At 40.8% G+C, this 17,788-nt stretch overlaps 1 protein-coding gene across 9 annotated transcripts in view; it reads left to right on the top strand.

Annotated features, from left to right (window-relative positions):
* LOC122787415 overlaps positions 1 to 17,788 on the top strand; it is a 678,631-nt gene that overhangs the window by 541,664 nt on the left and 119,179 nt on the right. For all 9 annotated transcript variants that reach the window (XM_044054125.1, XM_044054129.1, XM_044054127.1 and 6 more), the window contains one exon: positions 12,731 to 12,889. In XM_044054125.1, coding sequence (XP_043910060.1) covers positions 12,731 to 12,889 — 159 coding nt within the window. The remainder of the gene's footprint in view (positions 1 to 12,730; positions 12,890 to 17,788) is intronic.

A 17,788-nucleotide genomic window follows, 5' to 3' on the forward strand; every position in this document is an offset into this window, starting at 1 on the left:
TCCCTTTGGTTCGCAGCCGCCACAATCTACTATGTCTGGACAGCGGGCACAAGAACTGCAAGATACCCTAGGTCAGGGTCCACCCTCTTTGGAGTGCTCCTCAAAACTTCCCCCTGAGGAGCCACCCCATAAGAGAACATGCAAGCAGAAGCACCTAGATTCTCCAGATGAATCAGTCACTGAGGATACGGATTACGATGAAGGGGAAAGGTCCCCACAGTCACCCTTTAAAGATGTCTCCTTTAGAGACATCCTGGAAATATTAAAAGAGTGGCGATTGGAAGCCCTCAAACCCATCCTCTGAGGAATCTGTTTTCCTGCTGTCCAGCTACTTCTTGGGTAACCCCGCCCACTGATGAACTAATCAAATTGATCGTTCAGTGAGTGTGGAAGGCTCCTGACACCATAGAGCCTATTACCCGGAGACCAGATAATATCTTTTCAGCCCCAGAGGATCAGCCCCATTGGTCTAAGGGTCTAGCAGTGGATGCCATGGTAGTGGTGGTGGCCATCAAAAAGGAACTCACCAAATAGAGTTCAACTGTCCATCCTCCTAACCGAGACTCATCGACAATGGACATATTTGGAAAGTGGGTCTTTGCTTCATCGACCTTCGCTATTCGGTCCTTGAACTTTTTGGCACACTTCATTAGACTCCAGAGGGATATGTTAACTGAGCTTTCAGATACCCTAGCAGGAGCAGTTTCTAACGAGGTTCGAGATAAGGTTGCCTCTCAGCTTGCCACCCTGGAGTCCATCTCAAATTCGTCTATGCAGCTTACAGTGCATACAGCTGAAGAGATGTCTAGAGCAGCGTATACAGGCATTGCCATTAGGCGCCATGTCTGCATATGCTTGTGTGATTTTGCAGACCCATTCAAGTCTTCCTTTGTCAGTGTTCCTGTTGATGCTACTTAAATGTTTGGAGCAGAAGTTAGAGGCAAGTTAATCAGGTGTGAAAAGGCTGGGAAGACCCTTTCTGCTGTGGGCATGCGTTTTTCCTCTCCACAGAGACCTTACTCCGGGAATCAGAGGAGTGGAAAAATGTGGGTCAGAAAGACCCAATGGTCTTTTCGGGACAGACGAGACGAGTATTCCCTCACGGGCAAAGGGGGGAACTCTTCTGGAAGATGCCCCTCCCATGGCAGGGGGGGGGGGGGTCCACGTAACTAGGGCACCAGAAATTCCTTTTCTGGACAACCCTAGCAGCGCTCCTGAGCAATGGCCCTATTCCTTTCCTCTGGAAGCAGTCAGGGGAAGACTTTCTCTGCACCATTCAGCCTGGCTCACATTAACATCGGATTCCTGGGTGCAGACAATAATTACCAAAGGTTACCGCATTCTCTTCAATCTTTTCCCCAAACCCCAAAGGTGAATCCCCAATGTTCTACCCAGTCAGAGGGATCTAGCAGCACTAGAAGTTCAAAAGCTGTTCCAAAAAAAGAGTCATCCAAGCAGTCCCACCAGACCATATAGGATCCAGTTTCTACTCAGTATTCTTTTTAGTGCCAAAAAAGACAGGAGACTGGAGACCAATCTTGGATCTAAGCCTAATGAATAAATTTGTGCAAAAGACAAAATTCCAAATGGTCACGGTTCAGTCTATCCTTCCCTTTCAAGAGAAGGGTGATTGGATGTGCTGTATAGATCTTCAGGATGCATATTACCACATAACGATGGCCAATAACTCCAGAAGATATCTCTGCTTCTGGCTATGAGCCAGTCATTACAAGTTCCGAGCCCTGCCCTTTGGCCTCACTACAGCCCCCAGGGTGTTCACCATATGCATGGCAGTCGTAACAGCTCATTTGAGACTACAGGGATTCCGTGTATTTCCATATCTAGGCGACTGGCTCCTCACCGCCCCCTCCAGGCATCTACTGCTTTGCATCATAGACTTTATTGTACATCTTGCCAAAACCTTAGGCATTTCTGTCAACAAAGAAAAATCACAACCGTCTCCCACACAGGATCAGGAATTTATCAGAGCAAGACTAAATAGAACATCCTGTGTGGCCTCCCTTCCTCATCATATGTTGTTAAAGCTAAGATCGCAACTATGAATGATCCTCTCCCAAGACAAAGTTACTGCTTATCTGGTACTACAACTTCTCTGATCCATGGCAGCAACAATAACATTAGTTCCCCTAACGAGGTATCACATGAGGCTCTTGGCGTCACAGTGGTCACTTCTAACACACCCTATGTCCCACCCAGTCTTGATAACAAATCACTGCAAAAAGGATTTATCTTGGTGGATGAAGCCAGAAGAAAATTTATGGAGTCATCCTTTTATCCCTCTCAGCCCAAGGCCGTAGTGACCACAGATGCTTTTCAGATAGGGTGAGGGGGCATCTTCTGGGGAAGACTGCCCAAGGCACTTGGTCCCCACAAGAGGCCAATTTGCACATCAGTATCCTAGAACTGAGGGCAGTGCTTTTTAATGTTGCAAGCATTTCGGTCTGCTTTTCCTTCATGGACAATTGCTATCCAATCAGACAACATGTCCGTAGCCTGGTATATCAACAAACGGGGGAACTAGCTCCTACCCTCTTATATCGGGAAGCCCTAAGAGTTTGGCAGTGGGCAATTGCCTTCAACCGCTTTCTGATAGCAGTGAATATCCCGGGGAACTCCAACATGATTGTTGACAAACTATGCAGGTGTATCCTTCTGCCTCATGAGTGGTCTTTTAATTCCAGCATAGTGACGAAGATCTTTCACCAATGGGGTCAGCCTTGTTGCGACCTGTTCACATCTCCCATAAACCACAAATGCCACAGCTACTTTGCCCTAATTCCCCCTCATGAAGAGTCCCCGAGAGATGCACTTCTTCACGATTGGCCCCCGGGACTTCTGTATGCCTTTCCCCCAATTCCACTAATTCCCCAGTTTCTGAGGAAAGCTCAGTGGTTGAGATGCAAAATGATTCTCATTGCACCTTACTGGCCCCTTCAAGTCTGGTTTCCCTTTCTTTGGCCTCACCTGGTTCATCGCCCAGGACTTTGGATCCAACTCTGGACCTGCTGTCTCACCCTCAGAGCTTGGTGCATTCCAACCTTCAACATCTCATGCTGACAGCTTGGTTTCTCCAATTCCAGTAATTGCCAGGCAGAACAGCTTGTCCTCCCCAGTGCAGAAGATACTTCTAGCTTCCCATAAACCGTCCACCAGAAAAACTTACCTAAACAAATGGAAAGGTTTCTCAGTTTGGATGTGTACAAATGGCATTGATCCTTTCTCGGCACCAGTTGATAAGGTCCTGGAATACTTAGCCACCTTATTTCAGTAGGGAGCCTCAGCATCTATAATTAAGGTTCATTTAGCTGCCATTTCAAATTTTCCTAACGGTTTCGATGATCATTCATTGATGTCTCATCATCAGTGCAAAATTTAGGCGCTCAGCATTTAAAACCCCCTTTGAAAGATCCGGTAGCACCTTGAGATTTGACCTTAGTCTTACAATGCTTAGTTCGTCAGCCATTCAAGCCCGCCACCACCTGTGACCTCGGATTTTTATCTTGGAAGAACCTCTTCCTAGTAGCTATCACATCTGCAAGGAGAATTTCAGAGTTACAGACCTTGTGTTTGAATCATCCATATATCATCTTCCACAAAGAAAGAGCATCACTCAGAACCAATTCCTCCTTCCTTCCTAAAGTTGTATCCGAGTCCAATATCAGCCAGACCATAGACTTACCAGTCTCCTTTCCAATTGTTTTTCAAACAAAGGAGAGTACTGCTTGCATATGTTGGACATCCACAGACAATTACATTCTTACTTGGACAGAACAAAATCCTCTAGAAAAATCATACCAACTATTTCTTTCCTTTTCAAGTACCAGATTTGGCAAATTGGTATCAAAGGTCACCTTGTCAAAATCGTTAAGAGACTGAATTACCTTTATATACAACAAGAATAAACTCAAACTACCAACAAAAGTTAGAGCTCATTCTTCAAGATCTGTTTCCACTTCATCAGCAGTCTTGTGTTCCAGAGCTTCTGTGGAAGACATATGCAGAGCTGCAACTTGGACTACCCCACATACCTTTATCACTCATTACAAATTAGACATGGTCTCCAGGGGAAGAGTATCCTTTGGCTCTAGGGTACTCAGGAATATTCTTCTGTATGGCTGCCCAGGATCTAAAGTAGCTGTGGACTTTGTCCCATCAGTCAAAAATGAATGAAGATTGACAACATCAGATAATAAGTTATGTTCTTACCATAATGTTCCATCTGTGTTGTTAATCTTGATTCATTCTTAACATTCCACCCTCCTGCCCCATCCTAGAGACTCCTGGAGGTTTGAAACTAGTCCTGGGGTTTCACAGGGTTCCTCAGACAGGGGCTTCCGTATTTTCTTAACTGATAGGCAGACTCGATCTGACGTAATGGGAAGAGAGGCAGTATGGGTAGAGCCTTAGCTTGAGAGTTTTTGGCCTGCTCAAGCTTTGTATAACGAATGAGTCAGTTCTGAGGGATCGGAGCCGAACCCATCAGTCAACAATGAATGAAGATCGACAACACAGATGGAACGTTATGGTAAGAACATAACTTTTTTTTTACCAGCTGCTTTTCTTGATTCACTGAAATTGCATTCTTCTGCATATGTGCAGCATTTAAATGCATGCAACACCATTATTCTGACTATTTGTTCCGATATTGTGATGGTCAGCTGTAAAGCGCAAAGTTGGAATCCTTCTTTATCAAGCTATAATATTCATAAGTTCATAGGTAGGTACTAGGCTATCGGCCCAAGGGCCTATGCAAGCCTAGCCAACAAGGTTCCCTGGCTTACGCCACCCAAGAAAGTTATTTTCCTGTGCCACTGACAAGCAGAAACACAGAAGTGATTCCCAGGGTGTATTTCCTATTTCCCATCCACTCATCAAGATTTTTCTTGAAGAGTGCTAACGAAGAACTTTGCTTGACATAGATGGGTAGCCTGTTCCAGAGTATGGGAAGTCTCTGGGATAGGAATCTATCCCTCCAGCATGTCCTGTTTATTGTGTTGACAAGGTTTAGGTCCCTAGAGCGTGTAGCTCGGAGGGATTGGGATTTCTTTAGGTGTAGCATGTCCAACAGCTCTGGGTTTGATATAGCTTTATATGTTAGACAGAGATCACCTCTGAGTAGGCGATATGCTACAGAGTAAAGCTGGAGTTTTTTGAGGCGGTCAGTGTAGGGCATTTGTTTGAGTCCAGTAATCCTCTTTGTGAGGTACTTCTGTGGCCTTTCCAGCTGCTGCAGATGTCTTGTGAGGTACATTCCAAAAGGGGCGTTGTACTCTATAATGGGTCTAATGAGTGATGAGTAGAGGGTAACAATGACCTCTTTTTTCCTGGACGAGAACCCTTTTATGATGAGGTGTGCCACGTAGAAGGACTTCTTGACTACTGTGGCGATGTGACTATCAAAGGAAAGACTACTGTCCACCTGTGTCCCAAGGTCTGTTATCACGCACTCGGTGTTAAGTAGACTGCTGCCTATGTGGTAGTTCATGGGTACAGAGTTTTTACCAAAAGGAATGACACTGCACTTTTTGGCATTGAGCTTGAGGCCATGGCTCTGACACCAGGCATCTGTCTCAGAGAGGCCCTTCTGTAGGATGTTCACATAATTTGGGGACTTGACTATGGCTCCTAGTTTGCAGTCATCTGCGAACTTCGTTAGCCAGAGGCCTTCTGTGTTAGCCTGCACTTCAGAGAAGTAGATACCAAACAGGAGCGGTCCCAGGACGGAACCCTGTGGTACTTCACTTGTCACTGGTTTGAGGTCAGATTTGGAGTCTGCAACTTTTACAGTGTGGGTTCTGTCAGTGAGCCAGTTGGCAACCCATCTTGTGACTTAGGGATTTATGCCTAGTTTATTGAGTTTAGCTATAATTCCAGAATGGGGGATGGTGTCGAAAGCCTTGGCGAGGTCAAGATAGGCTGTGTGAACCACTTTACCCTCATCTACGGCTTTGGTGACTGCCTCAAAGAAGTCGATCAGTTTCTGGAGGCATGATCTGCCTTTCACAAACCCGAACTGGGTGGGATCCAGAGTTTGGAGGTTACCAATGTCTTTGTTTGAGTTCCATGATGATACATTCCATGGCTTTGCAGACCAGGCTCGTCAGGCTAATAGGTCTATAGTTCCCAGGATCAGTGGTGGCTCCCCCTTTGTGGAGTGGGATAACTGTTGCTGTGCGCCATTCAGTGGGCACAAAGCCTGATGCAAGGCTATTATTGAACATGGTGCTTAAGTGGGGAGCCAGTTCATTCTGAAGTTCATGTAAAACGCAGCTTGGGATGTTGTCCGGTCCCATGGATGCTGTGTTTTTGGCTTTAGAGAGTGCAGCTTTCACCTGCATAGTTGTGATTAAAGGGACTCTGCATTCTTCCTGTATAGATATGGGCCCTTTAGGGGGGGGGGGTAAAGTTAGCACTGAACCTATCTGCCAGGATGTTGGCAATATCAGTTGGTTCTGTAATTTTCATGCCTTTGTGCTGTAACTCAGAGCAGATCTGGGTGTTGCCATTGAGATTCTTGACATAGCCATAGAATGCTTTGTGGTTGTCCTTGGAATTAGTGGCAATTTTATTTTCATAGCTAGCTTTGGAGGATCTTATAAGGGATCTCAGCTTCTTACTGAGGCTGACCAGGGAGCTCCTCCACTCATGGGATTTTACTCTCTTTTGCAACAGTTTCTTCCTTCTGTTGTACAGTTTGTTTATGGCAGGGGACCACCAGATTGGCTTCCTTTTTTGGAGGATAGCGTCTTGGTTCTGTTTGGGATAGCACGATCCATGCACTCATGTAGGTGCTTATAGAGCGCATTTGTGTAGGATTCAGCAGTTGTAACTGTATTGTCCATCTGCATGGGTGTCATGAAGTTCACTACTTCTGTCTTAAGAAGCATGAAGTTGGCTTTGGAGAAATTTCTTACTGTGGTTTCCTTAATGGGGGGGGGGTGGGATGTGGATATCAAGGGTGATTAGCTTATGGTCGGATCGGACCAACGAGGAGTTGACTTTGGGTGTGGAACACCGGTCACTCATGTTGGTAATGACTAGGTGTAGGATATTGTTGCCCCTGGTGGGGGTGTGGATAAGTTGATCTAGGGCATTGGAGTCTATGAATTCCAGAAAACGTTGCGCTAAGGAGTTAGTACAGGAACAGTTTTCCCAGTTAATGGTGGGGTAGTTGAAGTCGCCCATTATTAGGGTGTTTGGTTGAACCCTAATATTTTCCAGTACATCAAGAAAAGAGGAGTGGGAATCCTGGGGCATGGTGGGGGATCTGTAGCAAGCTACAGTTTGGATTGCAGTTTTGCCAAGAGTTAGTTGCACTTGGATAACCTCTTCTTGTACCTAAGCTTTATGTTACAGATAATCTGGGTTGTCTTCTCATTTGAAGCCCTTTAAATATATGCTTTCTGTAGGTATTACTAAAATCTGTAGTTTGATTAAATGAGAGAATGTGTGTTTAGTTGCCTGTTAATAAACACCAAGAATCTAGTGTTACAGTTCTGCTGCAGAAAGATACCCGTTATGTGTTTGAGTATGTGTCATACTGTTGTAGTAGATATGTTCGCAATTTTCAGTTCAAATTTGCAAGTAGCTGCATATCATAATGACTACAGGGTTGCAGTTGGTTTTCAAGCAGTCAGCTATTCAAATATCAAAATTTAGTTGTGTAACCCATAAATAGTGATAGTGCGAGTGTCTTTGTGTTAATATAGAATGCTGGGAACAGTGTTGCAAATGCCAAAGAATATTGTGCAGATTGAGTAGGAAAACTGTTGACAGAAATTAAGGAGAGAACTTGATTATTTTACGTTTGTTAACTAACTGGGCAACTTGTCTGAAGACCCTCTTTAGGCATGATGTCCCCCCTGTGGTATTTATGATGTTGTGCATTGTAGTTAGAAAAGATACGTGCAAAGTAGTGCTACAAACAGGCAAAAACAGCTTAATGTTCACTAGGGACAACAGAGCATAGCAGACATACTAAACTCTTAATAAATTTTTTACTACATTTACAAATAATCTGAGTGTATTTGTACTGGACAGTATGACACCCAATGGACCTACAGTTATTTCTAGTAACCCAAGAGCAGACTGTAGGAGTTAGTCTTTACTAAAATAGTGTAAACTATAAACTAATTGAGAGTAGCAGAAAACAAAAGCATACAGGATTTAATATATTATACAATGACTGTCCATTAACATTCAAAAACGTGTACGCTGATTGGTCAGCCCAACCAGCATGCCTGCTATAAAATCCATCCTATACCAGTAGAAAAAAGTCCGGTTGCACATACTTCTGTTAATATATGCTACAGCTTTCCAGGTTGAGAAGTATGAGATTTGAAATATGGATAGTTTAGAAGTATGAGAGGGACAGGGAAGAAATGCGAGGAAAATCGGGTATGTTATACAAAACTAAAGAAATGTACCTGATTTTCCTTGTAATTCTGAACTGTCTCTCTCATACTGCTGAACTGTCTGGATTTTAAACTGTTTTTTTTTTTTTTAAATAAGTAAATAACTAAGTAACAGAGATCTTTTGTTCTCCATTGCTTCCTTTCCAATGCACTTATGTACTGTTTAAGCATGGGAATGCAAGTCCCATACGCATGCGGAGTGCATAAAAAATGCAGCAGGATACCTAAAGAAAGAAGAACACCACAGAGACATTATGCAAAGACATTATTTAAGAAAAGTAAGTATTTTTTTTAATAATGTCATCGTATAATAGCATTAACCAATGACTGGGAGTGGTCTATTGAAGACTTATTCACAGTTGCCTTTGTTTAATCACTCCGGCGTCACCCTTATGATTAGACCACTCCAACAGTTGGTTATTGCTATAATATACTACCTTCCTTTCAACTCATTGCATTGAAAGGTATTTGTCTGTCATTACAGGGGAAGATGTTATAGGATAGTGGCAAATGAGGCAGAGCTAGAGGAAGTATAGGGTAGTGTAGCAGAGGGTAGGTGGCAGTGCATTGTTTTGAAGAAGTGAACATGGAAGTGGATTAGCAAGAAAGTTGAACAGTAATATGCACTCATAAAATTGTTGAATTATCATTTCAGTCATGATGAATGTAGTTAGCAGCAGGTGTTTGGTCAGTAGAATGAGTGAAGTGGAAATGCTGTCCTTTCTCTCTTAGCATGAGTGTGCCAAGACTGTGGTAGTAAGTGCAGGAAATTTTGTTTTAAAAGAGCTATGATTATTAATGCTGTGAAGCTTTCTAGGAAGGGAGTTGCAGATGGCTAGACCAATACCGGCAAAAGCATTCTGCAGTAATAGCCCGAGGCTTAGATGGACGAGAATAACATTAGATTTATCTCTTTGAGATTTCAAAAAAAAAATACTAGCTGTAAAATGTTTGTTTTGTTTCCTTTCTATTACTGAGTGTGTACCATGTCTTTGCCTACACTGTAAACATTTAATAAAGGTGTCTGAAAAAAATAAACTGTCAGTAATGGAAAAGGGCTTGTCTTCCCATCGTGGAGCAGTACTTTGCATATGCAAGTTTGTGTAATAAAAAAAAACGCAGGGTAAATGGCTGGCTCAGTAACAGGAATCTGTGAACTATAGTGTTGGTACAGCTGGGCTTCACTGGACAAAAGAAAGACATGAACCTGCACACTTTAAGGAATATTACTTTTCTTGCTAGTTGCCAAATAAGCTTATTTATGTATTTATTTACTTACTTACTTAATGTTTGTTTGTTATATGAACAATTACAGTTTTACTTTTTCTTCAGCCATGGACTGGACCAAAGTTTTATGGACATAAAATAAACTTAAAATGAAATCTTGACATATTGGTAACTTGCAGTTTAGAGCTGCTCAATAATGTATGACAAGAGGGAATATCATATTGTTGTTGTGATATTGCTGAATCTAAGCAAATTATCTATATAATATTTCATAATATGTCAAAATATTTATATACAAAAATATCTGTGCTAGGTGGCAATTATCAGTGGCAGCATTGTGTGCCTTATTGTTTTGTAGAAGATGGCACCATTTGTTCACCTGTCTCTCACACAGACTTTATGAAATGTATGAAATTAATGCAATTATTCAAATGGAGTTAGTAGTCATGACTGTTTTACCAACTATGTATTTATGTTTTAGAATATGTTTACATTACCCACAATGTTCTAATTTAATTTTTATTAACATCTATTGCTTGAATACCCCATTTCCAACATGACAGTATCACATCATTCTTACTTTATTAACGTAAAAATGGAAGATGTTATATTTTTAACTTATTGAAAATACTCCACATCTGTACACCCCACATTGGTCATTTCATTATGTGTGCTTAGCAAATCATGTCAGCCTATAGATGCTACCTTGCTGCCTTAGTTTTATTTTTCTACCTTTACTGAGACTTCAGAAATTAGACTTTGAAAACAGTGATGAATATATTCATTCTATGAGTACAGGGAAGTCTCCTGTAAAGATGAGTATACTCTTACAAGATGTATAGCAAGTCTGCTTTCTGATAACCATAGTCTTATACAAAGCAATGAGTTAGACCAATGATATTTGGCATCACAGTGGAGAAGTATACCTATAGAAGTGAAAAACTACATGTATTTTCAAGAATTTATCTAGTTAGAAGTACAGCTATAGTTCACAGTGAAAAAAATTACACAGCTGCAACTACCGGGAATTTTCTAACTACTAGAAAATGTGAATTAAAAGATTTTGGTTTATTCCTCACTGTGAGTGGAGCATAGCAGAAGTCTGAAAAGGTACAGATCCTGTTTATGTCACAGGCCAGGTTAAGGTCCTTGGAGTGGATGACCCTTGTCCCATTTGACTTTCGGATGTGCAGCATTTCTATTTGGTGTGGATCTGAGATTGCTCTGTAGACTAGACACAAGTCTCCTCTAAGTAGTCTGTCAACACCTGAGTACAGTGACAGTGACTTCAGTCTGTCACTGTATTGCATCTGCTGGAGACTTTGATTTAACCAGTGAGGGTCCTTTACTTGTGGTGGTGCAGTGGTCACCCATGTTGGTGAGGACCAGGTTGAGAATATTTGAGCCCCTTGTGAAGTTGCATACTATTTGTTCCAGGCCATTAGTGTTAACAAAGTCCAGGAACCTTCATGCAAGCATGTTGGTACTCATATAAGTTTCACACTCAATGGAGGAATAGTTAAAATTGCCCATAACTAGAGTGTTTGATTGTAATTTGATTGACTCAAGTAAGTCCAAGTAAGCAACGTGGGTGTATTGGTTTATTGAAGGGCACCTATAGCTAACGATGACTTGAAGGGGGGGGGGGGTCTTACCCACAGTTAGTCAAACATGGAGTAACTCCATGGAGTTTTCCTGTCTAACCAGTCTAGAGGTGTATTTATCTTTGATTAAGATAGATACTCCTCCTCCTTTGGTTCTCACACGTTCATTTTATGGTCTGAAAGTGTGGAGGGCATTGCAGCCTTGCAAGGCCAGGGTACTATCTGCAGCTGTGAACCAAGTTTCTGTGACTGCACAGACGTCAACATCCTCCAAGGAGAGGAGTGCTTCCAGAGAGTGCAGTTTCTGATTTAAACTCCTAGCATTTAGCAGCATAACATTTAATTTATTTGTGAGTGATATTTTCACATCGGAAATTTTGTTCTTGAGACCTTGCCTAAATAAAAGCTGTATGGGGAGGCAAGTGACTTAGCCAGTAATCGAAAGCTGAGAGGTGACAGGTGAAGACCATCTGTGGCAAACCAGCATGGTCTATCAGCCATGTCATCCCAGGCTGACAGGAACTGGATCCCCTTAGAATGACATCAGCAACTAAGCCAATTGTTAAAGTCAATCATTTTTTGTTTTATATTATGGTATCATCCTAGGTGAGGTTTAAATGCTGCTCAGGGCTAGGGACGTACCTGCCTGGGACACAGTCAGAGAGCTCAATCATGTGTCTCTTCATATAGTCCACTGAGGTGCATCTCAAGTCATTCACACCAACATGACCTATGACACTGATTTACATAGTCATGCAATTCAAAATGCAAAGCCTCAGGAACAGAGTGCAATGTGCAGTGATGCAGAATCATAAAAACAGTCAGAAATTTGTCAACAGGCGATGAAAAAAACAATACTGACATAGTTAGAGCTGTAGATAAGTTATCAGAATATTTTTGCCATACATAAAATGAGTTAAAGTTATTGAAAAAATATGAAACTGACAGGATAGCTAAGCAGCAAGAAAAGATTTCAGTACAAATTCAGATCAACTATACCTTATACAGTATGTCAAAATTCATAAATCAGAGACTGATGTTCATTCCCAGTATCATAATTTTTCCAAATTAGCTCCATAATTTCATGTTAGAAAGAATGTATGAAACACTTGGGAATTGTTAAGTGTAAAGAAAGGGTGTATAGCATTGTGATTTGGTTAACAATGGATAGAAAAATTAAGCTGATGGGGAAAATCTGTCCAATCTATAACATGCATCTCAAAAGCCACTATAAAGATGGTGATACCTCACATAATTCCAGTCAGACCATGGAACAAATTTGCTTGAGATTTATTTCAGTGTTTGGATACCCACTGACCTTTACTGTCCATCAGGTTTCACAAAGCAGCTAAGCTGTCAGGAACATCCCAATGTCAGTACTTGTAAGAACTGATTAGGCTGAGAAAATGCACTGTGTGATTCATATTATATTATGAATTCCAAAATGATATCATTTTATTTCAGGACAATAGCTGTTTTACGAGGACTAAAAGACGAAAAAAGAAGAAAAAGAAAAAAAGTGAGGATGATGCCATTAAGGAAGATGTTTTGATAAAAAGTGGAATGGCTCATGAAGTGAATGGTGAGCATGGACATGACATGGAAGAGGAGGCTTGCACCCAGGTAAAATTAACAGTGATTTAGGAAGGAGACGAAATGGAAAGGGGGGGACCCTGAAGTCATTTGCATGGAAAGAAAACCAGTTTTACTTCATCTAATTGTTGGCATTTCACTGATTGAAGAATAGCATATTTTATAAGTCAAGGTTCTAAGCAAATAAGTTCAGCTGTTTGGCAAACTCTAGTTTGAGTTCTAAAGAGTGTTTTTACAGGATGGATGTTTTGCAGTGTAATAACTGCTTTCTTTTTATCTTACAGAAATGTACTTTTGTAATTAAATCTTCAAAATGCTAGTAGCATTCTTGTAATTAAAAAAAAATGTCATGTTACCTATGAATCTACTTTTAAATAAACAGATCTGTGACCTAATGCATGAACTTTTACCCATGCACTCTATCTAGAGAGAGATTGTCCACAAGCTTAATAATTTCTGGAAAACTTAGTATGGACTTCCCTCATACTTTAATTTTGCTGTTGCTTGTGCTTATTTTGCCTTAAAAAAAGGCTGACACCTTGTTTATGAAAGGATACACAGATGTTTTCTGGTTTCTTTTTTTTTTTTTTTTTTAAGTTGTATGAATTTTCTCCTCCTACATTCAGCTGATTGCATCATCCACCCTGTAAGTCATTAGCGTAATTTTCCTTCCAGGAGCCTGGCTATTGTCTATCTTTCTCATAAATCATTAATGGATCATTGTCCATTTGCTGTTCCTAGCTTACCGCATTATTTTTAATTCAGTGAAGTAAGGAGGGTGGATTGCTGTGTTCCATGCTGCAATGAGCTAAGGAAAGTTAACACTACTTTGGACATTGCCTGACATTCTTTCAGGCTGCACTTGTCTTTGAGGCACATGCTTCACACTTTTTGTCCTGTACGTTTTCTTGATAATGGTGCTTTCTACAGTTTAGGAATAGCATGGAGAACCTTCATCCCAGCCATGTTTTCATACATACCTGTATTGTTAGCTCAGGCATAGTCCTCCATACTGGAACTTCAGCACCATCTTTTATGATGTACACTTTTAAGGATGAGATTAAAACCTTTCAGTTTTGACTAAACATGCCCAAGTGTTGCAGGTCTCTTTTACAGTGGAATGCAAACTTTTTTTTTTTTTTTGCTTTGTAAGGCAGATACCTGTGTACAAACTCTGTAAAAATGAGTATCACCTGTCTAAAAACACCTAAATGTATAGCTTGTTCTATGCTGCTGCCTCCCTCCCTGCCCCTGATATTTTGAACAGATCAGGTAATAGCAGAAAGAACACAGTAAGAGTATCTGTTCACAAGTTCATTTTAGACTGCCACTTTTCTATTGGAAGTCATATTAATTACACCTAACATCTTCCATAGTTAAGAAAACCTTCTTCCTACTTGGTATGTCATACAGGGATGAAGACCTGATTGTGACCCAGATGGCCTAAGATCGGTTAGCATTTTGGGTGATGGAAGAGATGGACAGGAGAAGATGGGAGTGAGTATCTGATGTTAGTTCATCCATCCTGGGGGGGGGTTGAAGTGGTCCTTTCTGTTGTAGTGCCAACACCAAGTGGAAAGAGGTGCATGATATTGCACGTGAGTTGGAAATGTTTTTGGTTCTGTCAAGCTACACTCACACAGTAGCTTTTACAAAGTATGTGCAGAAGCATGCATGCTTATAGAGGAATGCATAACATGCTGTTACATATACAGATATATTTGTAAACTGCTAACTTACAGGTTTAGGACCAAACGAGAAAATAAAGTGATGGCTGCCAGGATGGTAGGATCACCTAATGCCCCACATAGAGATGACTGATCATTGAAGGGCTGGTGGCTGTCAATCCATGTGGAGGAGGGAACTTAATGTGGATAAATTTCTTTTATCACTTATTTCCTATCCAAGATTTCATTAATACACTAAGATGTTTCAAGTGTTTGTTTTCTTAAAAGTAAAATGAAAGATTGAGAGTAACTGTGTATCAGCAGATAAGTGGAATGAAATATGGCTTAAGTCTATGTAGACGAGAGTGTGGGAGTTATTTTTGCATATTATGCTTCTTTATTGTTGCAGTTGTTTTTGCACACATTGAACACTATGCTTCTTTAGTGTTACATGTGTCAAGCCTGAATAATTTCCTTATTCCAGACCGACACAAGTGGTGTGCTAACTGATCCAGCTACTAGTGTAGTTGGATAAAAATGCCCATTGTCGTAATCACAGTTAATATTTAAAAGGGCTTCATTTTGTATGTCAGTAGGAATAATGACTTCTTATCATAATGACAACACTTTACATATTATCTTTAAATGTGAATGGTCTCACAGATACATACAAAAAGAGTAGTGAAATATTTAAAAAAATGTATAGTACAAATAGCTATGTTACAGGAGACTCATTTGGAAAAATAATTTGAGCTTGTTAATTTGATAAGTAAAGGATTTCATGATGGTTACTGAGCAGAATATCTGGGAGAAAGGAAATGTGGAGTCCTTATATTGATTGTGAGAAGAGGTCCAATAGTGTTAGAAGAAGGGGGGAAAAGGATGATAATGGTAGATTTGTGGTACTAAGGGGGTACTGCCAAGGGGGGAGGAGGCTTGCACTGGCATGTATTTACATTCCATCTAAAACTGTTACAGTGGAGCTTAAGAAAATTCTGGGAGAAATAAGCTTTCAGCAGGGAGTATTACTTATAGGTGGAGACTGGGATCTGATTTGCAACAGTGAAGGTGTATCTGAGAGCCCTAGAATGGAAAATACAACAAAAGATGGTAGATTTTTGAAGAAACTTTGGAAATATTGTTTAAAGAAGATTTGAATTCAGTAATAAAGTTTTGATACTTATCCGATAGATATATCAAGTCATACATCAATAATAAAAATGCAGGGTAATGAAATAAAACTGTGAAAATGGTGCTTCACCACCTATTTATTAAACAGAAAGGAATTTTAAGAATGAGTAGTGGAAATTATTCCAGCATTATTAGAGAAGATGGAAATTTCTTCTGAAAATATATCTAGGGAGTGGGATACAATTAAAGTGGAGTTTAAAAATAGGGCAGAAATAAAAGAAAAGGAGATAGGGTTAACAAGTAGTAATAATTATTTAGAAGGACTGACAAAGATTAAAGTATTACATATAAGGAGGAATTTCACAGAACAAGACAAGGCACAATTGCAGAGTACTAAAGAGAAAATAAGGGGAGTACCTCGATAATGTGCATGACTTTAGAAAATTTGCTCTGACGCAACCGTTTTTTGATAACTTCAGAGCACAAAAGCTTTTAACACAACAGCTTAGGCAGCAGAAAGTAGAAATGGCTGTTGCAAAACTTAGGGAGCCTATAACAAGGAAAATAACCAGAGATCCTGTAGAGGTATTAGAAATATTTTGGAAATTTTATTTAAATTTGTATAAAACAGAGAAATGTGGAAATCAAGAAAAAGTACACATGGGAATGTTTATGAAAGAATTAAATATGCCAAGGTTAGAGGTCGATGAGGCTCAATTACTAACAGGATAGGAAGAGATGCGATAAAAATTGTGATGCATAGCCAATCATTAGAAGAGTTTTCATAAATAGCTTGTACTCCTGTGGAAGTTTAGAAGCTGTGAGGGAAGAACGTGATAAAGATCTGGAGGTTTTGTTTAACAGTATTTTAAAAGGAGGAGAAACACCAACATCCTGGAAGAAAGTGCTGGTTAGTGTAATATCTAAAGACAGTAAAGACCCATCAGATCCAGCTTCATATAGGCCCATTTTAATTCTTAACCATGATTATAAATTGTTTGTGTTTATAATGGAGAAAGGAATGGCAAAGGTGATGCCAAAATTGATGGTTCAGCATGGTTTTGTGGAGGGTAGGCAAACATTTGACAACATTAATAGAACAGTGATGCTACAGAGAGAAGTAGAATGTAAGAAAATACTACTGTTGTTGATTGGTCTTGATGCAGAGAAAGCAGTCGACAGTATGGCAATGGAAGCATTTACATTCCCTGATAAAATTATAAAGTATATTAGGAGGATATATGAGGGATCAGAGGCAGAAACTGAAATGGGGTGATGTTCTTCGTGTTTCTCTGTTGCAGTTATCACTTGTGGGTTATCCCTGCTGGGTAGCCCTCGGCCTGCCTGAATACCAGAGTAAAGAGTATCCCTCCTGCGTTGGCTGCAGGTCATCAATGGTATAAATCAAGGCAGCCAACACCATTACATCAGTCTTTCTTTCTGTGGAGTCTGAAGCAGAAGCAGTTTGTGTGTGCATCGTTTGGCCATTGCCAGAGTGAAGAAGAAAAACTACTAAAGCTAAGTACCCCATTGGGGATCTATTTTTTGCACTAACCAATGTCTGAAAAAGTAAATAATTGTCTCCGCTGTGGAAAACTGATACCACACTGAGACTTCCATTACCTGTGTGTAACTTGTTTAGGCCCAGACCACAACATTCCCGGATGCCGGTTCTGATCTCTATTTAATGCTAGGACCATCCGCCGTAGAACCGAATTTGTAGCTAGACATTTTATGGAGAGTCCTTGTCAGTATGAAATGGAGTCTGTCGGTCAGCCTCCTGTGGGTATCACCAAAAAGAGAAAAGAGAAAGAAAGGGACAGGCCACAAAAGGTTAGGCCTACAAATGACTGTAACCTGAAGTCAGCCGCTAGCACAGTGGAATTCAGTGAGGCGCCTACGCAGCCCCTGATGACAGCCACACAGCCACCGCAGGCCTCTACCGAGACCCATTTGAAGTTTGGTACTCCGCCGGATCAGATTACACTTGTCAAGATTTCAGTTGTCAGCCCCTCGATTGGGTCCGGAGCCACTCTGTAGGCACCATCTTCCGAGGATGCCTTTTGGATAACCGACACCAGACAAAGACCAATGGCCACGCCACCAGCCACAGCTGCATTCAAGTTCATCG

This window comes from Protopterus annectens, chromosome 13.part0, assembly GCF_019279795.1.
Source record: "Protopterus annectens isolate FY-2018-M chromosome 13.part0, PAN1.0, whole genome shotgun sequence".
Lineage (NCBI taxonomy): Eukaryota > Metazoa > Chordata > Ceratodontiformes > Protopteridae > Protopterus > Protopterus annectens.